A 24,167-nucleotide genomic window follows, 5' to 3' on the forward strand; every position below is an offset into this window, starting at 1 on the left:
TGATGTGGTGTTCCGTCAATATGCAACTCGTTGCATATTGAGCTCCACTTAACTTGTAGTATTGTTTGTGCACTTTGCCATGCCATGCCTCATTAAACCGGACATGCATCATACTTGGTTGTGCATCATGCCATGTTATGCTTGGTTGTTTACTATGTTGTTTGCTTCTTTCCGGTGTTGCTTCTTCGAGTTAGTTCCGATAACGTCGCGTTTGTGAGGATTCGTTCGACTTTGTCCGTTTGTCTTCTTCATGGACTTGTTCTTCTTCCTTGCGGGATCCCAGGCAAGATGACCATACCCTCAAAATCACTTCTATCTTCGCTTGCTAGTTGTTCGCTCTTTTGCTATGCCGCGATACCTACCACTTGTTATATCATGCCTCCCATATTGCCATATCAAGCCTCTAACCCACCTTTCCTAGCAAATCGTTGTTTGGCTATGTTACAGCTTTGCTCAACCCCTCTTATAGCGTTGCTAGTTGTAGGTGAAGCTGAAGTCTGTTCCATGTAGGAACATGGATGTGTTGGGATATCACAATATCTCTTATTTATATTAATACATCTATATACTTGGTAAAGGGTGGAAGGCTCGGCCTTATGCCTGGTGTTCTGTTCCACTCTTGCCGCCCTAGTTTCTGTCATACCGGTGTTATGTTCCTTGATTTTGCGTTCCTTACATGGTTGGGTGTTATGGGGACCCCTTGACAGTTCGCTTTGACTAAAACTCCTCCAGCAAGGCCCAACCTTGGTTTTACATTTGCCTCACCTAGCCTTTTTTCCCTTGGGTTTCCGGACCCGAGGGTCATCTTTATTTTAACCCCCCAGGCCAGTGCTTCTCTAAGTGTTGGTCCAACCTGGGCGATGTCCGGGGCCCCCTGGGAAACCAGGGTCTATGTCAACCCGACGTCTGGCTCATCCGGTGTGCCCTGAGAACGAGATATGTGCAGCTCCTATCGGGATTTGTCGGCACATCTGGACGGCTTTGCTGGTTTTGTTTTACCATTGTCGAAATGTCTTGTAACCGGGATTCCGAGTCTGATCGGGTCTTCCTGGGAGAAGGAATATCGTTCGTTGACCGTGAGAGCTTGTGATGGGCTAAGTTGGGACACCCCTACAGGGTTTTGAACTTTCGAAAGCCGTGCCCGCGGTTATGGGCAGATGGGAATTTGTTAATATCCGGTTGTAGAGAACTTGACACTTAACTTAATTAAAATGCATCAACTGCGTGTGTAGCCGTGATGGTCTCTTTCCAGCGGAGTCCGGGAAGTGAACATGGTTCTTGTGTTATGCTTGAACGTAAGTAGTTTCAGGATCACTTCTTGATCTTTATAGCTTCTCGATCGTGCTTTGCTTCTCTTCTCGCTCTCATTTGCGTAAGTTAGCCACCATATATGCTAGTGCTTGCTGCAGCTCCACCTCACTACCTTTTCCTACCCATAAGCTTAAATAGTCTTTATCTCGCGGGTGTGAGATTGCTGAGTCCTCGTGACTCACATATACTTACAAAACAGTTGCAGGTGCCGATGATAACCGTGCAGGTGACGCAACCGAGCTCAAGTGGGAGCTTGATGAAGATCGTGTTTGTTGTGTTGTTTCGTTTCCAGTTGATCAGTAGTGGAGCCCAGTTGGGGCGATCGGGGGTCTAGCATTAGGGGTTGTCTTTCTTTATTTGGTTCCGTAGTCGGACCTTGATTGTATTCTGGATGATGTAATGATATATTTATGTATTGTGTGAAGTGGGGATTGTAAGCCAAGTCTTTATCTCTTTCTTATTCAGTACATGGGATGTGTAAAGATTTCCCCTCTTGCGACATGCCTACTATGCGGTTATGCCTCTAAGTCGTGCTCTGACACGTGGGAGATATAGTCGCATCGTGGGTGTTACAGTGCAGTAGATGCTTGCAACTGGATCTTTCTAGTTGCATATGGAGTGTTAGAGACAAAGAATATTGAGAGTTGGACTTGGTTCTTCCAGAACTTGAAAGAACTAATAGGCACCCGGAGGGATTGGTTATTCATACCGATGCCTGCAATCTTTTCTTGTTCCTTTTCAGCCAAGGTAAAATTACAAAAGGATAGCAGATAGAGGTGCATCACCCAGGAAGGCGAAAGGTGATACACTCTCAACTGGTGGTTCTGTAACTGGAAGCAACCATATTAGCAGGTCTTCCTCTCCTAAGGTGGCAGATGCAGCTAGGAGCACTAGGAGCAAGTCCAAGCTATCTTCCAATCCTGCATGCAACACTAGGAGCAAGAGGGGGAACTTGTTGTGAAAACGGTGAGCATTCCTTACTGGAACCTGCATGTAATGTTCTTGTTGGTCCTGAAACATGCTTAGTATATTGTTTTCTGTACTGTACTACTTAGTAATGTTGTTGTTGGTCCTGGAACATGCTTAATATCTTGTTGTCTGTACTCTACTACTCGGTAATGTTGTTGTTGGCCCTAGAACATGCTTATTATCTTGTTGTTGTTGATCATTGCTTATTGGGATTTGTTATTCACCATTGATTGTTCATATCATCACACTGATGGCCACAAGATCAAACTAATGCCCACAAGATATAGTTCACATCAACAAGCTAAATTTAAAGCATTTATTTCGCAACATCAAGCTAAATTCATTATAACATGCACAAGATTTAGTTCACAACATCACAAAATCACAAGATCAAATTGATGCCCACAACATATAGTTCACAACATCAAGCTAAATTCAAAGCATTAAGTTCACAACATCAAGCTAAATTCATTACAATCTCACTGACTAATATGCATTCTTTGAACCAAACAAATAGGACAGAAGGCAAATGCCCACAATTATCGTCATAAATGCCCATGTTTCAATATGGTCATGCATCTTCTTCAACTCCGACTTTAGCTTCTTCTTCTTCTTCTCTTTGAGCTGTGTCACCCTCTTCTCTAAACGATGAGATCTGAGCCAACTTGCTTCTAGACCATCAACAAGTGACTCAAATGCACGCCCAACAAGATCTGAAGGAGGAGGGTCAACCCAAACAACCCATTCACATTGTTCAGGAAGCTACAACATCAAAAACCATCAAAATTAAATCTCTGCACCAAATTGAAGCAAAGCAGAGACATCAAACAAATTACATCTAACTGGCATCCAAGAAAACGTCTCCCCGTGCTTGCTCCTCCCCAGGTGACACGGCGAGTGGGAACGAGCCCGTGCCCGGGGCACCGATGCTTGGAAAGATCCTCAAGGCCGCAGTAACTCGGATCCGGCATGTCGAACTCGGACGGGAACTGCACTGTACCGCCCCCGTCGACCTAACAACGGGCAAATCCCCAGCTTGAGCTCGCGGAACCCTAATGAGAAATCCACAAGGGACAAATCCATGAAAGAACTTACCTCTACAGCGACAGATGAGCTCGCGCACGACATGCCAGAGGTGCACATCCACGAGCTCCAGAGCGTGGCCTCACTCCCCGAGCTCCAAGTGCGCCGCCAGTGAATTGCCTTCCACCCTGTTCCTGGCGCTTCTAAGAGGTGGAAGAAACAGAGTGCGGGGATAAGACACTGGGCCCACATGTAAGAACCAGGGGCTAAAATGTCCAAAAGACGCCCATATACCAGTCAAACCTCATTGACCTGACGGAGGACCCGGAGGGGGATTTGTGTAAGGGACACAGACGGAAGAGGGGTGTTTTTGAGCATACCAGAAAATTAGGGGCAAATGCCAGGTGGTGGCTCAAGTTAGGGGGAGAAATGAAATTGCCCCAACTTGAAAGTTTATAGAAAAAAATCTAAAAAACAGGATGTTAAGAGGGTGATGTTCTATTGCCATGCGAAATTTCAAGTTCAAACACATCACCAGTCATTATTCATTGCAGAATTTGTTCTTTTCATAGCTCGTAAGTGGTAATGCGTCTTATCTTCAAAATTCCAGATGCTAATAGAACATATCACTCTTAACATCCTGTATACCTTTGAGTTTTTTTAACCTTAAAACATCGTTTTCACGTGGTTTTCATCGATTTTTCACCGAAAATTGATTTCCATGTGATGTTCTCTTAATTAGAAAGCCCTTACATATAGGGTTGGAGAAAAAAACCGTATACCTGTCAAAGGAATAGTACGTGTGCCTGTTTGTGACAAGTTTCAAAGGAGATAAATGATTCAGAAAATTATCACTACCAAAAAATATTGAAAATGCATGCTGCACATCTTATTCAAAATGCTAAATTACTGTATTGTTCTTGTGACTAGAGCATTTTTTTTGAGCATCAGTACAGACACAAGCGCTCATATACACGCACATGCACTCACCCTTATGAACGCACACACACACACCCTATCCCTATGAGCACCTCCGAGAGACTGAGCCGACATATTATCTTGAGATTTACGAAGTCACCGTAGGCGCCTCGTCGTCGACGGAAACGTCTCCTCCCACTGAAAGCGCATCGCCGGAAATCCTGAAATAAATTCAGGAATAATGCGAGTACCAGGATTTGAACCCTGGTGGGTTGGGGATACCACTGTCCACTTTATGTAGCATGAAAAATGACACAACGAAAGTTGTCATACGAAATGACGTGGCCTCATCGAGGCCGCTGAAAGCAGTAAAATCAAGGGCTCACATCAGGGCAGGAGCGAGTACTAGAAGGCTCGGCTGTGTTTGCTTCGTGGGCTTTCAGACGGACCTCGCAACCTAAACCGCAAAACCCTTTTCCCTCCTCCCCCCTTCCCTCTCGGCCTCTTTCTTCTCGCGCCGCCCAGATCTCTCGCCCCACTCCAAACCCTAGCTCCGCCTCCGCGCAGCCACCAGCCATGTCGTCGATGATGGTAAGCTCCTCCCCCGCGGAACCCTGATCCATCCGCGCCGCGCCGCGCCGCCGCCTCCCCCTCTCTCGCAAGCAAGCAAGCTTGGGATCGATCCATGGCTCTGACCCGTTCCCGTGGGGTTTCCGTTTTCCGCAGCAACCGCAGATCATCCTGCTCAAGGAGGGGACGGACACGTCGCAGGGCCGCGCGCAGGTGGTCAGCAACATCAGCGCGTGCACGGCGGTGGCCGACACGGTGCGGACCACCCTGGGCCCCCGCGGGATGGACAAGCTCATCCACGACGACAAGGGCACCACCATCTCCAACGACGGCGCCACCATCATGCGCCTCCTCGACATCGTGCACCCCGCCGCCAAGATCCTCGTCGACATCGCCAAGTCTCAGGACTCCGAGGTATCCATCCGTCTGCCTGCTGTACTGTTGTTACTCGCTGTTGTTGTCACAGAAATAACGCCCTCAGTGTCCTCTCCTTGATGCATTTCTGGTGCATTGGGGCTTAACGCTGTTCGTGCCTTAGATAAATCGAGTCTATTACGTGCATACGGCTGCTCTGTAGACTGTAGTTTGATCTTGTTATTGTACCAAAGCGTGTTTTCTTGTTTGCAAATGGAACTCTAAATAAATCCTTTGCAGCATTGCCAGTGTTATTAATCCGACTAGAGTAAATTCGTTAAAATGCAATGGTCTCCTCTTTGATCTGGGGACTGACTAAAACTATTATCCCCCGTCATTCAGCTCACAGTTATCCCACGGATGAACCCTGATATCCACCTGGAAGATGTGAAATACCCAGCTCAAACTATTGATTATGGGCATCTGATGCCGCCACTGGGTGACATACTGATATCTGCTGTTTGAACTCAAAATTTGTCCACACAAAAGGTTATTTTTAGCTTTGGTTCGATCAACATTTCTCATGTTGTATATTTGCATGGATGTACTTTATATTGCAATCTGTGTACTTGTTTGTTTTGATTTTATCTTCTCTGATGTTCAATTGCTTCCCTGTTAACTAGAAATTAGCTGTGAACTACAAGGAATTGCTTTCTGACTTTCCTACCAGCGAATCTATTTCCAGTTTTCAGGTTATGCCTTTCTTGCAATGAGTGCATTTTTTAGAATTGGTGGTTAATTACTTGGTAGTAAGAAGTGAAAGTGTCATGAACCGCAGCAGTTGCTTTTTACCGCTGGTCTTAATTTCTACCACAGCACTATCTGAGTGACCTATTAGTTTTAGCCTTTATTTTCTTGTTGGGCCGTTTTAGTAACATCAGTTTTATTGTTTACTTCAGGTTGGTGATGGCACAACTACAGTGGTGCTTCTTGCTGCAGAATTCATGAAGGAAGCTAAACCTTACGTGGAGGATGGAGTGCATTGTCATAATATAATCCGTAGTTATAGGAGCGCTGGCAACATGGTCCGTGACCACCATTAATTTTCTATCTTTTGAATGGCCGAACTTTGACTTGCCTGTAAACTCTGAAGCTGATTCTGTTAACCTGAAATTTGCATCAGGCGATTGAAAGGGTTAAAGAGCTCGCAGTCAGCATAGAAGGAAAAAGCCTGGAAGAGAAGAAATCATTGTTAGCCAAGTGTGCTGCCACAACACTCTCATCAAAATTGATAAGCGGAGAGAAGGAGTTCTTTGCTTCTATGGTTGTGGATGCTGTCCTTGCTATTGGTCATGATGACAGACTTAACCTTATTGGAATTAAGAAGGTAATTTCCAGCAATTGTCACTTTGGTAGGATATATGCTTTTCTTCTACTCATCCATACTTCAGTCTTCCAACATGCTAGAAATGACATTAGTGTATAACACTGAATTGGTTTCTTGCTACAAGATATTAAAGCTTGTCATTGTGATACATTGGTTGAATTAGGTTCCTGGAGGTACCATGAGGGATTCCTTCCTTGTCAATGGCGTTGCTTTCAAGAAGACATTTTCCTATGCTGGATTTGAGCAACAACCAAAGAAATTCCTGAATCCAAAGATTCTTTTGTTGAACATTGAGCTAGAGTTGAAGTCTGAGAAAGAAAACGCAGAGATCAGGTAGATAGCTTCATTCAAGCGTGTTTGTTGTATGTGTTCTCCATATGTACTTATGTTGCCTTTTGTTTCCCCTTTATCTGCAGATTATCAGACCCTCTGCAGTACCAATCAATTGTTGATGCTGAATGGAACATTATTTATGACAAGCTGGACAAGTGTGTTCAAAGTGGTGCAAAAATAGTTCTGTCACGGCTAGCTATTGGTGATCTTGCAACACAGGTATGCTCATCTTGTCACGTTTTTCAGCTATTGTGCAACATTTTGTAGCCTAACTAAGTTCACTTTCCTTTTTACAGTATTTTGCGGATAGAGACATTTTCTGTGCTGGTCGCGTCACAGAAGAGGATTTACAACGCCTAAGCTCAGCTACAGGTGGAACTGTTCAAACTTCTGTCAACAATGTCATTGATGAGGTACATACCTATTTGTGGATTGTTTTGGTGCCTGTTGGATATTGAGCATGTTCGGATTATGTCAGTTGCTGGCATGAAAGCTGATAATGTTTATCATTATTATTTTGGTTGAAGGTCCTTGGCACATGTGAGGTTTTTGAGGAAAAGCAAGTAGGCAATGAAAGGTTCAACATATTTAGTGGCTGCCCTTCTGGTCAGACAGCAACTATTGTTCTTCGTGGTGGTGCTGACCAGGTCTTCTATCAATATCATATAACCTCTTTTTAATCAAGTTCATAAACTGAAGGTAACTATAACTAAGCTATTTTCCGCTGTTCTAGTTCATAGAGGAAGCTGAAAGAAGTCTCCATGATGCCATCATGATTGTGAGGAGAGCTGTTAGGAATTCAACAGTTGTGCCTGGTGGTGGTGCCATTGATGTATGTTCACAAAGTAACTAATCAAGCTAAAATAATTCAACCTGTCATACAACTTTAAGCTGATTTTGTTTATTTCTTGTAGATGGAGATAAGCAAGTATCTCCGCCTGCATGCACGGAACATAGCTGGAAAGTCTCAGGTTTTTGTAAATTCATTTGCTAAAGCCCTTGAGGTAAATCTTCGTGGCTCCTCTCTTCTGTTTTGTTCTTTCCTGAATTGTGTTTGTGCTCAAGGATAAGCTAGAATTGGTCCTTTTTTGTCTATTTCTGGAGGCCATAACATTCTACTTTGGTAAATTTATGCTGTGTACCACACGCCATTGTTGAAAATTTCCATTGCTAGATCTCGGTTGACTTGTGTTGTATAGCAGGTTATTTCACATTTAGATTTTGCCAACAATCTGCTTGATATGAAGAGGCCATAATAAGTTGCAGGAGATACTTAAATATAGTAATTAACAAATAATGATGGTTTTTGGTTTGAGGGATCACCTCAACCGGGGATAGTTTTTGCTTCTTATAAGTGGTGAAGTGGTGATGGGCCAACCCGTTACATTCCCCCAGCCAAAGAAGTGGCCCATGTTTGCAGTTAGGGCATGATGGTGTGCTCACCATCTTGCATGTCACACCAAAAACGCCATAAGCTAGGAAGTTTGAGTCATCCATGGCCTTCCGGATGCAAGAACGTGTAACTGACGGAAATGTATATGACACATTTTTCTGAAAAGAACTTCTCATGAGCTGTTATTTGCTAACTTTTGCTAGCTGTTGTTCGTTTGGCCTATGCTGACACAGAAACGAAGCAATCTAACTTTGCGTCAATATACCTTGAACTGTAGGTCATGTTTAATTGTATGTTCCTGCCTGTGTTACATCTGCTCATTTTAAACAAACTTACGCAGGTTATTCCTAGGCAACTTTGTGATAATGCTGGATTTGACGCAACTGATGTGCTCAATAAGCTCAGACAGAAGCATGCAGCTGGTTTGTTCTCTTTATCATTGTTATGAGTTGCTTGTACTGTTATCTACAAAGTTGTGAACCGGCAAAGTGTCTATTGTCTAATGCAATTTTATGATGTACCAGATGGTGGTGCTAATTATGGTGTTGACATCAACACCGGTGGAATTGCGGATTCCTTCGCTAACTTTGTGTGGGAACCTGCAGTCGTGAAGGTAATTGGGCTTTTCCTTTTGGTTCTTTAGCATTTCTGTATCCTGATATTCTTATGCTAACTTGATGTTGACAACCTCGGTTTTTTTGTTCAGATCAATGCAATTAATGCAGCAACCGAAGCTGCCTGCCTTATTCTGAGTGTTGACGAAACAGTGAAAAACCCAAAGGTAAGAGCTGTAAATACCTAGTGGGCATTAGTGAAGCCCACAGAATATTTTCTGTTGTATCTGGAGTTGCAGCCCTCATTATTCTTTGCCAGTTCACTTTGTATGCTGCCTAACATGTTCATCTTGTGTACTAAAGTACCCTTGTGCTGAGGAGACTAAGCTGATTTTAAGGAAAAACGATAATATAAATGCATTCCAGTTAGGGATTAAAGGATCTTATATCTAAACCTCCATTTACCGTCTTAGTGGTACTACCAAATCGATTAAGCTCTGAGAAGTCGAGTGAGATCATATGATTGGTCTTTATATGGCACGACTAATGATCATGGTGGCCTTGTCCTAATCTATTGTGCTCTAATGCCTGTTTTTACCTTTTGGTACTTGTGTTCAGTTCTTGTATTGGCTACGTCTGGATTGCACTTTTGAGCAATAACTTTTCAGCACATAGTTAATATCTCTCAGCATCATGTTCTTTTGGTTTGTGTACATTTTACATCGCATTTACCTAACTGACATTTTTTTTGTGCCATGCCTTAGTCGGAGAGCGCGCAAGGCGATGCTGCTGCGATGGGCGGCCGTGGTGGAGGGGGAATGCGTGGCCGAGGCGGCAGGGGAATGCGCAGGCGGTAAATTCTAGTCAGCTCCGCCCTGTAACCTTATGCTGCCCTGGCGGGGTCAGATTTTGAGTTCCCTCTGTTCGGGCTGTTGGTCCTGGCATTACCCGCATCCAGGTTTTGCGGAATTTGTATGTCTGATGTGAGTTTCTAGTGTTAAGAATGTGCTAGCCTTTTGTTTGAGAACATGTAAGACATGGCAGGCGTGTGTTTATCTAGCGGTTACCGGTTGTGGTATTATAGCACGAACTATGTTCTTGTTTTGGTGATTTGTCTTTTTCCTATTGGTCGATGTGATGTTCGCGAGTCCTTGATTGCCTCGCTGGTTGAGAACTAACTTCGCTAACTTTTAACTAGCCGATGTTGATTGGCGTGTTGTTTGAAATGCTGATATCGGTAGTAGTAACGGTAGTAGTAACTGGAATTTCACGCACACTGCGTCAAAATGTCGACCCTTAGAAAAGAGGTCACGATCGAGCGATGACCTGGGCCCGGCTCATTAACAGAAGTGACGATCGAGCGATGACCTGGGCCGGGCCCAGTAACAGGTTGCAGCGTTTTTCGATTTTGGGAACCTTCAGAATTTCCAGGCCGGTTTTTTTCGTTTTGGGAACCGGTTTTCCTGTTTCTTTTTTTTCCTTTTTCCTTTTTTCTGTTTATTTTTTCTTTTCTTTTCCTTTTCTGTTTCTTTTTGGGCGTCGCTACGCGTCTTCCGGCGGATGTATTAGAAACATCCGCCGCATGGAGCATCGTCGGATGAGCGCCCTGACAGCCGTTTGATCTAACCATCACACGCGTGTGACCATCTCTCTACTTCCTGCAACAGCCTCTCAGTTTCGGAAACAGAATCCCTTCTCCGTCGTCCTTTCATAGCTCCGTCCAGCGCAGCGGCTGCCGCCGGCGCGCATGCCGGGGAACTAGTCCTTGCCGTGCTTGCCGGAGTTGCTGCTCCTTCTCCGTATCAGTCCCGCGAGTAGCTGCTAGCTCTAATCGAGCACGATGGCGGCGACCTCTCACACACGACGCTTCTTCAGTGTTTTCTGCAACCGGAGCTATGTTTCTGAAACATGCCTCGTGTTGCAATGTCTAACCATTCACTCTCTAATGTCGCGCGCTCCTGCGGCGCTACAACTTGGGCTATGATTCTGAAACAAGCCCCTTGTTGCAGGAAAAAAAACCTACACAACCGAAACATTTCTTTTTCTTTCTGAAACAAAAGATATGTTGCAGAAATCTTTTGAAACAAGACCCTAGTTGCAGAAAAAAAAACCTTCACCACCGAATATTTTTTCTTTCTTTCTGAAACTAGTTTTGCCTTGCATAAATCTATTAAAACAAGACCCTTATTGCAAGAAAATGACTCGTCGCGCGGGAGTGCCTTATGGCCAGCGTGGCTGCTTGATCAGGATTAATCTAACGGCTACGCAAGTGGCGGACACTCACGCACGCATCAGCCGGTTGAAAGTGAGCTTTTCCCTTTCTTTTTCCGTTTCTTTTTATGTTTCAAGTTTATTTATTTTTCTAAAGAATTCATGTTTTAAAAATTGTTTCAAACCTTAAAAAATGTTTGTGCTTTTAATTTTTTTTCAAATTTTAGAAAAATGGTCGTCTTTTTTCAAAAAATGTTCATAAATTCAAAAAAATGCATTTTTATTTTAGAAATTGTTCAGAATGTTTTTGTTCAAATTTATCAGAAATTTTCAAATAATGACTGGCATTTCAAAAAATGTTCTTATATTTAAAACTTGATCGCAAATTAAAAAATGTCCTCGTTTCCAAATTTTTGGTCACTTATTCAAAATTTGTTCGCTTTTCAATTTTGTTGGGATTTTTAGAATTGTTCTCTATTTCGAAATTTGCTCTACCAATTCAAAATATGTTCGTGATTTAAAAAAGGGCGACGCTACGCGTCCGCCGGCGGATTATTTTCAAAGATCCACCACCTTTACAGCCGTTTGATCTGGCGCATCCATCGGCCCGGCTCTTTCCTCATAATTGCAACAAAGGCAATGTTGCGGAATCGTTTGCACATATCTCTTGTTGCGGAAACTTCTGCAACAGATATTTCGTTGTAGATTTTTTCGCATTAACTTTTTTGAAACATGTGTGTCGTTGCAGACGGACTTTTTGAAACATTAGAATCATTTCCCTATATCTACACTTGTCAAGCAAGGGAGGCGGGTCATGAGCCGTTAGATCTGGGGCATCAAGCGGTCGAGCAACACCTCCGTCATTGCAACAGAGGTCTTGTTGCAGAATATTTCTGCAACGGAGGTCTTGTTGTGGAATGAAATTTTCCACTTTTTTGCAACATAGGTATTGTTGCGGAAGGAACTTTTGCAACACATGTGATGTTGCAGAAAAAATTGCAACGAAGATGAAGTTGCAGAAACACCGCCACCATTGCCGACCCATGTTGTAGCAACATCCATTACTTGCCATCACGGTTTGCAACTCTGTTGTTGCAATTTCAACAAGGAGACGACCGGTGATGGCTAGGAATGGCATGGAGGAAGTTGGTAGTGGCCGTGCCTTGCTCCGGTGCTCCGTGGCGGCCTACGGGCATGGTGGAGGCGATAGACCACAGGTGGCCACCATCCGCAATTACTCTGGTGCTCCGTGGCGGCCTACGGGAATTTCCAAACTCACGAAAATTATTTCGAAAGTAGTAATTTTTAAAACTAACAAACATTTATTGAAACCCATGAATATTATTTTAATTAGTGAATATTTTTGGAATTCGTGGCCATTTTTTAAATTTACAATTATTTTTGAAATTAGTGAACATTGTTTGAACTCAGGATTTTTCTGAACTTTCATTAACATTTTTTTGAATTCACGAACATTTTCTTGAAAGTCATAAAGATGTTTGAACTCGTGATTTTTTCTAAATTCATGAACATTATTTTGAATTCACGATCCTTTTTTGCACTTCATGAATATTTTTTGAATTCAGCAACTTTTTTTGATTTTATGAGCATTTTTTGAATTCACGAACATTTTTGTAAAATTCATGTTTTATTTGAATTTCTCAACATTTTTTCAAATTCGTGATAATCTTTTCATGTACTCCCTTAGATCTTATTAATTGTCGCTGACTTAGAACAAGTTCAGTAGAAAGTTGTATTAAGTCAACGACAATTAATATGGACTAGAGGAAGTACATGGACATTTCAAAAAATTCATAATTACTTTGAAATCCCAAACAATTTTACCGAAGCAAAAAACCAAAACAGAACAAAAAATAGGAGTCTCCTGCCCCTCATATGAGCCGGCCCAAAAGCGCCTGCCGGGGGATCAAATTTGCAAACATTTTTTGAAGTCGCGGACAATGTTTAAAATGTTGCTACTTTTTTTTGCATGTATAAACTCCGCCTATGTTGTCTCAACATAGCCGGTCCCAAGCCCGGGTAAAGGAGGAGGGTTGTGATAGGCTTGGCGAGTCAACGTAAAAACTCAGCCACTCTTATGGAGATGAAACCCAAAATATTTTAGTTGGGGCGTAACCCTCTTAGCGACGCGCCACATCGGAACCCGGGTGTGGTGGAAAATGGGGAAGGGCCGGGCCGTAACCCCCCAAGTGGCGCGCCGTATCTTGATCCAGATACGGTGGCAAGTGAGCGAGGATCGGGTAGTCGCATCCTTAGTGGCGTGCTACATCTGCGCCCGGATGTAGTGGAAAATGAGCAAGGGCCTTCGCATTTGACTCGACGAGTGCGAAGGGTAAGGAAGCTAGCCGAGCCTAGGAGGATTCACTTAGGTAGTTGGAACGTAGGGTCTCTCACAGGGAAGCTTCGGGAGCTAGTTGATGCAGCGGTGAGGAGAGGTGTTGATATCCTTTGCGTCCAAGAAACCAAATGGAGAGGACAGAAGGCGAAGGAGGTGGAGGATACCGGCTTCAAGCTGTGGTACATGGGGACGGCTGCGAACAGAAATGGCGTAGGCATCTTGATCAACAAGAGCCTCAAGTATGGAGTGGTAGACGTCAAGAGACGTGGGGACCAGATTATCCTGGTCAAGCTGGAAGTTGAGGACTTGGTTCTCAATGTTATCAGTACGTATGCCCCGCAAGTAGGCCACAATGAGAACACCAAGAGAGAGTTCTGGGAAGGCCTGGAAGACATGGTTAGGAGTGTACTGATTGGTGAGAAGCTCTTCATAGGAGGAGACCTCAATGCCCACGTGGGTGCATCTAACACGGGTTTTGAAGGGGCGCATGGGGGCTTTGGCTATGGCATCAGGAATCAAGAAGGAGAAGATGTCTTAAGCTTTGCTCTAGCCTACAACATGATTGTAGCTAACACCCTCTTTAGGAAGAGAGAATCACATCTGGTGACTTTTAGTAGTGGCCAACACTCTAGCCAGATTGATTTCATCCTCTCGAGAAGAGAAGATAGGCGTGCGTGCCTAGACTGTAAGGTGATACCTGGAGAGAGTGTTGTACCCCAACATTAGCTGGTGGTTGTTGACTTCCGCTTTCGGATTCGTGTCCAGCGGGATAAGCGTGCCAAAGTCGCTAGAACGAAGTGGTGGAAGCTCAAGGGGGAGGTAGCTCAGGTGTTCAAGGAGAGGGTCATTAAGGAGGGCCCTTGGGAGGAAGGAGGGGATGCGGACAATGTGTGGATGAAGATGGCGACTTGCATTCGTAAGGTGGCCTCGGAGGAGTTTGGAGTGTTCAGGGGAAGGAGAAGCGAAGATAAGGATAACTGGTGGTGGAATGATGATGTCCAGAAGGCGATTAAAGAGAAGAAAGATTGCTTCAGACGCCTATACCTGGATAGGAGTGCATACAACATAGAGAAGTACAAGATGGCGAAGAAGGCCGCAAAGCGAGCTGTTGGTGAAGCAAGGGGTCGGGCATATGAGGACCTCTACCAACGGTTAGGCACGAAGGAAGGTGAAAGGGACATCTATAAGATGGCCAAGATCCGAGAGAGGAAGACGAGGGATATTGGCCAAGTCAAATACATCAAAGACGGAGCAGGCCAACTCTTGGTGAAAGACAAGGAGATTAAGTATAGATGGTGGGAGTACTTCGACAAGCTGTTCAATGGGGAGAATGAGAGTTCTACCATTGAACTGGGAGACTCCTTTGATGAGACCAGCAAGCGTTTTGTGCGGCGAATCCAGGAGTCTGAGGTGAAGGAGGCTTTAAAAAGGATGAAAGGAGGCAGGGCGATGGGCCCTGATTGTATCCCCATTGAGGTGTGAAAAGGTCTCGGGGACATAGCGATAGTATGGCTAACCAAACTTTTCAACCTCATTTTTCGGGCAAACAAGATGCCAGAAGAATGAAGACGGAGTATATTAGTACCAATCTTCAAAAACAAGGGGGATATTCAGAGTTGTACTAATTACCATGGAATTAAGCTGATGAGCCATACAATGAAGCTATGTGAGAGAGTCATTGAGCACCGCTTAAGAAGAATGACAAGCGTGACCAAAAATCAGTTTGGTTTCATGCCTGGGAGGTCGACCATGGAAGCCATTTTCTTGGTACGACAACTTATGAAGAGATATAGGGAGTAAAAGAAGGACCTGCATATGGCGTTCATTGACTTGGAGAAGGCCTATGATAAGATACCGCGGAATGTCATGTGGTGGGCATTGGAGAAACACAAAGTCCTAGCAAAGTACATTACCCTCATCAAGGACATGTACGATAATATTGTGACAAGTGTTCGAACAAGTGATGTCGACACCGATGACTTCCCGATTAAGATAGGACTGCATCAGGGGTCAACTTTGAGCCCTTATCTTTTTGCATTGGTGATGGATGAGGTCACAAGGGATATACAAGGAGATATCCCATGGTGTATGCTCTTTGCGGATGATGTGGTGCTAGTTGACGATAGTTGGACGGGGGTAAATAGGAAGTTAGAGTTATGGAGACAAACCTTGGAATCGAAAGGGTTTAGGCTTAGTAGAACTAAAACCGAGTACATGATATGTGGTTTCAGTACTACTAGGTGTGAGGAGGAGGAGGTTAGACTTGATGGCCAGGTGGTACCTCGGAAGGACACCTTTCGATATTTGGGGTCAATGTTGCAGGAGGATGGGGGTATTGATGAAGATGTGAACCATCGAATCAAAGCCGGATGGATGAAGTGGCGCCAAGCTTCTGGCATTCTCTGTGACAAGAGAGTGCTACAAAAGCTAAAAGGCAAGTTCTATAGGACGGCGGTTCGACCCGCAATGTTGATTGGCGCGGAGTGTTGGCCGACTAAAAGACGACATGTTCAACAGTTAGGTGTGGCGGAGATGCGTATGTTGAGATGGATGTGTGGCCACACGAGGAAGGATCGAATCCGGAATAATGATATACGAGATAGAGTTGGGGTAGCACCAATTGAGGAGAAGCTTGTCCAACATCGTCTGAGATGGTTTAGGCATATTCAGCGCAGGTCTTCAGAAGCTCCAGTGCATAGAGGACATCTAAAGCGTGCGGAGAATGTTAAGAGAGGGCGGGGTAGACCGAATTTGACATGGGAGGAGTCCGTTAAAAGAGACCTGAAAGATTGGAGTATCACCAAAGAGCTAGCTATGGACATGGATGCGTGGAAGCTTGCTATCCATGTGTCAGAGCCATAAGTCGGTTGCGAGATCTTATGGGTTTCATCTCTAACCTACTCTATCTTGTTTGGAACTAAAGGCTTTGTTATTGTTGTTGTATTAAACATACCTTACAAGAAAAATGTGGCGACGGTATTGCAAATGTTTAAAACAATGCTCCGCGCAAGACTTTGGCACAACAATAGTCAGACGGTTAGAATATCATATTTAAGATGGATCATATGGCATGGGAGGCAACCGATCAAGGGCTGGCTCCGATCCGTTGATACCTAACATGCCCCAAAATTGTTAGGAAACAATCTAATTCAGCTGGGCGTTAAATGTCTCGGGTCGGCCACCTCGAACGTTGGGTACATGTCCCGTGTACAGTCACTTCATTCAACGTGCACACATCCTTATATGTGGCTAGAGGTCTCCTGTCCACTCATTTCCTCCGCCCACGTAGGTTGCTGCTTCTTCCTCTTCCACTTTCTCGTGGCCTATGGACATGCCAAAGTAATAGAGGCTTGAGGGTTTCAACACCCCGTGCATCTACCTTGTACCACTTATGAATGCTCCAAGATCACCCCACAACTCTACATTCATGACCTCTTAGTGTTGTAGGACATGTGGCAATGTTGTGAGGGTACATGCCAGTGCTACAAGGCTGATGCTTGATGGAGCTCGATGCTGCAATCCCAAGCACGAGCTACTGCAAAATAAAAAAAAACCGACCTACAGTAGCAGCACGAAAGAAAGACCCCGGCAAACACTTCCAAACAGCTCAGGAATTACTCGTCCCCTCGCCCCTCGCGTCGCCTCCCCCTAGGCGACGCCAGGGGCATCCAAACCCTAGCGCCGCAAGCCTCCTCTCGCGCCTCCCTCTGCCGCCGCTGCCGCCGGCGAGGACCGCGGGCCCGACGCCGAAGGCACCTGGGTGGGTGGACGCGGCAAGATCCATCAGAGGCGGCAGGGGTGGCCCTTCTCATGGGATCCGAAGGCGGCGGCTGGGGCGGCGATCCCTTGCCGTGCGGCGGTGGCCAAAGCGACATCTGCCGGTGGAGCGGAGACCCTGAGATGGACGGCGACGGTGGCAGCGCCCCATCCGACGGGGTGCCTGATCTGCGCGGAGATGGTGGCGGCGATGACTGCAGATCCAACTCCGATCGGATCCGCAGCGGGGTGGCCTTTAACCGACCGGCGGCACGTGGAGGGACCGGTAAGGAGACGTCGGATTTGAAGGAAATATGCCCTAGAGGCAACAATAAAGTTGTTATTTATATTTCCTTATATCATAATAAATGTTTATTATTCATGCTAGAATTGTATTAACCGGAAACTTGATACCTGTGTGAATACATAGACAAACAGAGTGTCTTTAGTATGCCTTTATTTGACTAGCTCGTTAATCAAAGATGGTTAAGTTTCCTAACCATAGACATGTGTTGTCATACCCATCCGTTAGCTTAGCACAAAAATATCAAAAATATTTATGTTATTATATCTATCGGATCTCACTTTCGTAAGTTGTCGGGGATATACCCCGCGATATGACCCGGCCGAAAATATGATCCGGCCGGACTTGACGGTTTACTTGAGACCCGGTTTGGCGATTCACTAGCGACCCGCCCTGATCAAACGGTTTACAAAGCAACCTGACTGAACATTATGACTCCCTGGTAACCTGGCAGGCGAGACAGACGGATGACAAGGCCCAAGGCCCAGAAGGCCGGTTTATGTTAATGGTGGGCCGGTTTAAGAGGAAAGGCGTGAGGAGTATTTACCTTACAAGGAGTTAAGACCCGGACTTGTATCCGGTTTGTATTAGAAGGTAGACCAGTCCTAATTCTAATAGGACTCCACATGTAACCCGCCCCTCTAACTTATATAAGGAGAGGCAGGGCACCCCAAGAGGACATGTTTTGATAAGTTAGGGTTAGACAGGAACTCAATAGCTCTTGAGACAGAGTTCCCTTGTAATCGTGATCATCATCATCAATATCAATGAAGCAGGACGTAGGCTTTTACCTCCACCGTGAGGGGTCGAACCTGGGTAAAACCTCGCGTCTCTCGTTCCACTCAACCCCTCTCAAGCTACACATAGATGCGTTGGCCTCGCGACTAAATCCTGACACTAAGGACATCTGCCGTAACAAAATCACGACAATTGACGCCCACTGTGGGGCTCACGCACGGTAGTGTTGAGTTTTTGAAGGGATCTCTCATAAAAATTGAGAAGCTCGCGGTTGATTAGACGAAGAAGAAAAAGAGGCTCGCAGGATAACCCGGCATAGAATAACTTTGGGCAGAGCCGGATCGCTGGGCTTATGTGTGTTTGCTGCCGCCGTCCTCCGATCCGCCGAGACCGGTAAACGTTTGTTCCCTGTACAATTAAGAAATCTAAACCAAATCGATTTTGATGTTCTGCTGCAAGGCGCCAGGAGCAAAGACTAAGACTAAAAGAGATGAGATCAGACAAAAAAGACATCAATAGATACAAGCCACGCTTGAGATGAGGAAACATGGAAGTCAAAACCGACAGCGACCTGGACCTCGTTTTGGCCTCTTTTTTGCTGCACCATGGGCAGCGCTCAGCAGCCGCAAATCCTGAGTTGGCTAATATTATTAAATTAGATCTGAGGCGAACTGCTGTCACCCCCGAGCACCATAGGGACCAGTCTGGTCTGATCTTGTTAAACTAGATTTACCTTGTTCTCCTCTGGGCCGAGCCGCCGAGGGTCACACAGAAGATGCTGGCCCTCTGGACCGACCCGTACAAGAATTAAGTCGCCAGGCGCACCTCCACCACAGACTCACCTCGTGGCTGTAGTGTGCCAGTACGAGGCAAATCAGGAATCCACTGCTATTAAACAATTCAGCCATGGAGCATCAATCAAGTGAAAGGTGGTGCATATACGCACATCTTAAATGAGATTAGTAGTACTCCTTGACAACTTGGGGTAACAGTACGAACCATTACTTGGATCAATAAAGAAAAAATCAAGGCTGTCATATCAACAGAGCTCACACCAACATCGCCACATCGGTGCCGTACGTCGCCAGGTCCGGCCAGCACAAACAGGCCAGAGGCCACGGCATCACCTACCCGCGGAACGCTGTCCGGAGAACACATATGCCAGCATGTAAGGATACTAGGGTCTGGGGCACGCCCACGGCGTGCCTCTTGGGGCGTATCTGTGCGCACTTGTATTGCTTGATCACCTCATCATGTCCTATGCAACCATTTTCACACGTTTACACACATTTGTCTTCTACTAATAGCAGACTAAGAGTTGTTAGCATGACGTTATGGATTCCTCATAGAAGATGGAAATTTACAGTGTTGAATGGAAGAAAATAGAAAATGGCATTCATTCTGTTTAAAAAGAGATAGTAATAAATATAATTTATAGAATCACAGTTCTATATCCGATGAAAAAGAAGCCTTGGTTGTTTTAAGGAGACATCAACACTATATAGCAAAACAATCCGACGGTTTGTCTCTTTTTGGGAGGATAACAGTTCAAACTATTACAGCATACCGTCCACTCTAAAAACACATAAATATAAGTTAGTACATATTAATTAATTAACACAACTTCCAACTGCTAGTCTTCCTTCAGATTGCATGGTGGTTCAAGTCCCAGCCTAGCGAGCTAGAGACTGTGTAAAGAAGTTGAACACCACGGCAAGACACCTCAATTTACAGATCTCACATATAAATAAGGCGTAGTGCATCTAGTCAACAACAAAGTTGTTGTTCTTGCAAGAACGGTTTGCCTAATTTTTAAGTTCCCAAAGTTTCTAGGTTTACCTAAAAGTAACACCACACTGAAATCACTTGGAAATTAAGAGGTGGAGAAGGAGAGGAAGGAAGACGAGGAAGATCTTACTAATTGTACAGAGACGAAATGCATCAGACAATCTAAGTTGCAAATAAAAAAGTTAACACATTAACTAAAAATACAGAGAAAGGCATGTGTTTTCCCCAGCCTCACCCTTGTTGGGGTAAACAACAGGGAGCAACAACTCACTTTCACACAAATCCATAATGTGTAGTATCTTTTATTACAACAGACATCAGTTGGAAGGAAAAAAAATTGTCAGACTTGCCAGTGGCGAAATTTGTAACCTAGACAAAGGATTGCTAATAACCTACTGGTGTTTGAAAACTGTCAGCGTCATCCTGTGTATCAGATATACACCCACTCTATCCAATTTTTCAGAAAATTCTCCTTGAATCTAGTCATATAGCAAAGATAAGAGGTCTAAAGACTTGCAGAACCAAAATACAGAGGCAGTACTGAACATCTACCCAACAATGACACACTGCCAACACTATGTGTAGGACATAAATTGATGCTTGGTTTCATAGTTGGAATTTATTACACCAACAGGTAGGTAGGTGCAGAACTCCGGCCTTAGATGGAGATGCTGCAAGGTACAGGGAATGAAGAGAATCTATTCTGATAACTTGTAGAATACCTCTGGAGAAGGCCTCTTGATAGTGTGCAACTTGATCTCCATATTCCTCGTCATGGAACCAAATAATTAACTACCACATGAGCATACACTCAGATCAAGAAACATGTGGGAGTCTAAAGCTAAATCATGGCAATTATCCTACGACATTCATGGCAATTATCCTAAAGCTTGCTGACACAACCCCAAAGAAGTTGCCATCTGTCAAGACAAACAAGCATGCAAGTAAGAAGATATAACACATGTACGCAGAATAATCCAGCATATTAGCCAAGGAATAACCAAGAAACTACTAACATGTAACTTCACATGCATCAACAAGGTGTGGTTTGGAGATCTTAGTGGGCAGACAATAACAATATCTGTTTCTTACTATATAAGCAATAAAATATCCAATATAAATATGTATTTGCACGTATATTCAACAGTCTACCAGTCAATAGTCACTTTCTGTACACTCTGCATCAAACAGATCAAAGTGAATTTGTTGATTCTCTATCATGTATCTAAAAGATAGAACCATGAATGAGTTCGGCTTCGGGCCTCTGCATTAATCGAGAATAGGCAGCCAAACAAGCTTCGTTGGATATCACCATATATGTTGTCGCTGCAAATTCTTTAGTGAGTCCCAATAGTTTAGAGTAAGAAGCAGATGAGTAAGTAAGTCGCATTACTTTGTGTTTGTGAGCCGGCGAGTACTACCTGCTGTAAAGAAATATAAGAGTGTTTAGATCACTACTTTAGTGATTTAAACGCTCTTATGACTTCACTGTATTTCCCACTGCCTACTTTCCGGACGCCTTCTCACTGAATGGGGAAGAATCATCAGTAGATACAACTGAGTACATAGCTAAAAGAACAAGATATTTATTGAGTTTCACTCCAAAATTCACCTACTAAAAAGGTTCGAAGACTTCTGTAAATTTTTTTTGAAACAACGTCCAAGAGAGGATTCACGATCGTGATACCGATCGAGGGTCATACAACTATTGTTTACACGTTTGGAAGCATGTGTCCAATTGAGCATTTTGGTTGGTGCAACTCCATTCAGTTCTCCTCAGAGCAACCTCCCTACAGAGATATCAAATATTAAATGGTCTCCATCAATACTAATTTCCAGGTGTTTAGTCTTTTAGAATACAGTTCTCTGGATGCACCCCCAATCAGCATAATTCTATATATCATTCCACTAACAAGCACAACAGCTCAAACAACAAATATTGGAAGACAATCCAAAATAGCAAAACACTCGTCAATAATATTCAACAATAGCTCCAGTCGGATAACAAAGGATAATATGATCACAGCCCGATGACCAAGGGTTTAAAATCTTTTGACAACATATATTCCTGAATTTCTGTGAATATCCAACAATGGCAAATATTGACAAAGGATTGCTAATAACCTAATGGTGTTTGAAAACTCTCAGCATCATCCTGCAACTTGCTGGATCAGATATACACCCTCTCTATCTATTTTTTCAGAAAATTCTCCTATAATCTAGTCATAGCAAAGATAAGAGGTCTAAAGACTTGCAGAACCAAAATTCAGAGGCAGTACTGAACGAATATGAATGAACCAACAGCAACTCCAGTACAAACTTCAGATCTAAAGAGTACCTTAAATTGAACCCGCTGGGCACTGGAATTATAAAACACAGGTGCCAAACGTTTTACAGAAAAGAAAATCGTGGGCGGAATCCTTCCGGGTTAGGGCCGGCGATTAGGCTGTGTGGCGAGCGGTCGCGAGGGGAGGGGAGGCAGGATAGCGTGCAACTTATGAGTTGATTAGTCTCAGGTCTATGTTTTGTGAAGTTTGATCTATGGACTGAACAAGTGCAATAGGTTTTGAAATTTTCTTGAATCATTAGTTCGAAACTATTTCAAAAGAGAGTTTAAAGAAATGAGGTTAAGAGAGTAGGCTAAAAAAGAGGTTTAATTGAAGCATTAGACAGAAAATGATGTTTTGAGCCCAGGTTGTACCATAGCAAGAAAATGCATGTTGTGCCTGAAGCCGTCAACCCTTCAAACTTTTCAAATACCAGTTAAACTCACTATATCAAGATCATTTTTCAAATATCAGTTAAACCCACTAAATCTCAGCACTGCTAACAGAAAAAGTGAAGAACTCACTGAAGGTCCTAAAAATGCTTTCACCAGAAGGAGTAGGACCGTGCAGCACAAACATTATTCAAGAAGAGTGTGACCATCACAACACTGAATCTTCTCTGTCAACTCTACACATCAGAGATTGACGACAACATGGTTTACTGGTAGTGGAAATGTAAATTTAATATATATACTTTGGAATGCACCAGAATTCAGCAACTGATCCCTTACTGAAGGCATCATGCCATCGACACCATCATATGAATCAACACCAGGGTATAAATACGCAGATGAATCGGTCTGACAGAAAAGGAGACGACAGTAAGACATGGACGGGTTTCGATTACTACCTCGCGGCGGGAGAGCTCGGTCTTCCAAACGGCCTCCCTCTCGGCGACCCCGCGTTTGCGCTCCTAATGTAGCTGGCATCTCCCGCTCCTTCATGATGCGATCCTGGATGTCCACGTTCAGCGCCTTCTGCAGCTCCTTCACGAACCTGTCCATCAACGCTTTGATCCGCACCCTATGCTCCCGGACCAAAACCAAGAAGATCTGGGGAGATGAGGCTGGACGGGGTGGAGCTCGCGGCCGGAGATGAAGAGGGCACGAGCGCAAGTGAGGGTGGCAGCGGCCACCGTGGACGAGGACGGAGTGAGGAGTCGGAAAGGCGGCGCGTAGCGCTAGCGCCGGGCTTGCCGCCGATTCACCTCGTACTGCAACGTCTCGTTGACCCAGACGCCCCCGCTCCACCGGCCGCTGCCACCATGTTCCTGTCCTCTCGACGGAGGAGCGGGCGCCGAGGGAGCTGGGAGCCTGGGATGTGCGGACGGCGGCAGAGGCAATCCTAGGTCCGCCCGAAGAAGAGGAAACGAGGAGAGAAGAGGGGAAGGTTGTTTCGTGAGGAAGGGAACGCGCCCGACCAGTCGCTCCTCTTTTCTTTTTATCTTTAGGAAATGTTAACGTCCACGCGTGTGGGCGTTCATCATCTCGACCACACGCATCCATCACCGTCCAGTACTATATGCACGAATCTTGATATAATCTGGCTGATTTTTTGTGCCATGTAGGACAAGGCGTGTGTGTGGTGTGTGACATAGTTCGTCCATACATCCGTTTTACCACACGGAGGAGCCGGTGTGTGGGCGTTTAGCAGTTCACCTACACACCAGTTTTCAGTCACGCACAAGGGCTGGTGTGTGGGCATTTGCCATCTCAACCACACGCCCGTCTCCTCTCCCACATGTAAGCTGCTAGTTGCCATGTGTTTTTGCAGTGCACATGGCAACTGCCTCTAGTGTGCTTTATAAGCAGGTGTCAACTTTTTTTGTTTATCCGAGTTGTCATGTGTTTTTGCAGGGTACACGGCAACTGC

The 24,167-nt window shown here is 44.6% G+C and overlaps 1 protein-coding gene and 1 long non-coding RNA gene across 2 annotated transcripts; one reads left to right on the forward strand and one right to left on the reverse strand.

Annotated features, from left to right (window-relative positions):
- Window positions 1–4,644: 4,644 nt before the first annotated feature.
- On the forward strand, window positions 4,645–9,962 carry LOC125513258 (T-complex protein 1 subunit eta). Its single transcript, XM_048678325.1, has 14 exons — window positions 4,645–4,812; window positions 4,948–5,205; window positions 6,105–6,230; window positions 6,329–6,532; window positions 6,696–6,865; window positions 6,949–7,084; window positions 7,162–7,278; window positions 7,393–7,512; window positions 7,599–7,697; window positions 7,780–7,869; window positions 8,599–8,680; window positions 8,783–8,871; window positions 8,965–9,039; window positions 9,577–9,962. The coding sequence occupies exons 1-14, from the start codon at window positions 4,798–4,800 to the stop codon at window positions 9,667–9,669; spliced, it is 1,674 nt and encodes a 557-aa protein (XP_048534282.1). The 5' UTR covers window positions 4,645–4,797; the 3' UTR covers window positions 9,670–9,962.
- Window positions 9,963–20,187: 10,225 nt separating this feature from the next.
- On the reverse strand, window positions 20,188–23,717 carry LOC125514408. Its single transcript, XR_007286429.1, has 2 exons — window positions 23,146–23,717; window positions 20,188–21,758 (listed from the first exon to the last, which is right to left on the reverse strand). It is a non-coding gene; the product is annotated as an uncharacterized LOC125514408 (long non-coding RNA).
- Window positions 23,718–24,167: the final 450 nt, after the last annotated feature.

The sequence above is a fragment of the Triticum urartu genome, chromosome 6 (assembly GCF_003073215.2).
Source record: "Triticum urartu cultivar G1812 chromosome 6, Tu2.1, whole genome shotgun sequence".
Taxonomy (NCBI): Eukaryota; Viridiplantae; Streptophyta; class Magnoliopsida; order Poales; family Poaceae; genus Triticum; species Triticum urartu.

Bases quoted from the DNA above. Each gene is read 5' to 3' on its own strand.
- LOC125513258 (XM_048678325.1), top strand. The intron at 6,533-6,695 runs GTAATTTCCAGC...TGGTTGAATTAG, and splicing joins ACCTTATTGGAATTAAGAAG to GTTCCTGGAGGTACCATGAG. The intron at 7,279-7,392 runs GTACATACCTAT...TTTTGGTTGAAG, and splicing joins TCAACAATGTCATTGATGAG to GTCCTTGGCACATGTGAGGT.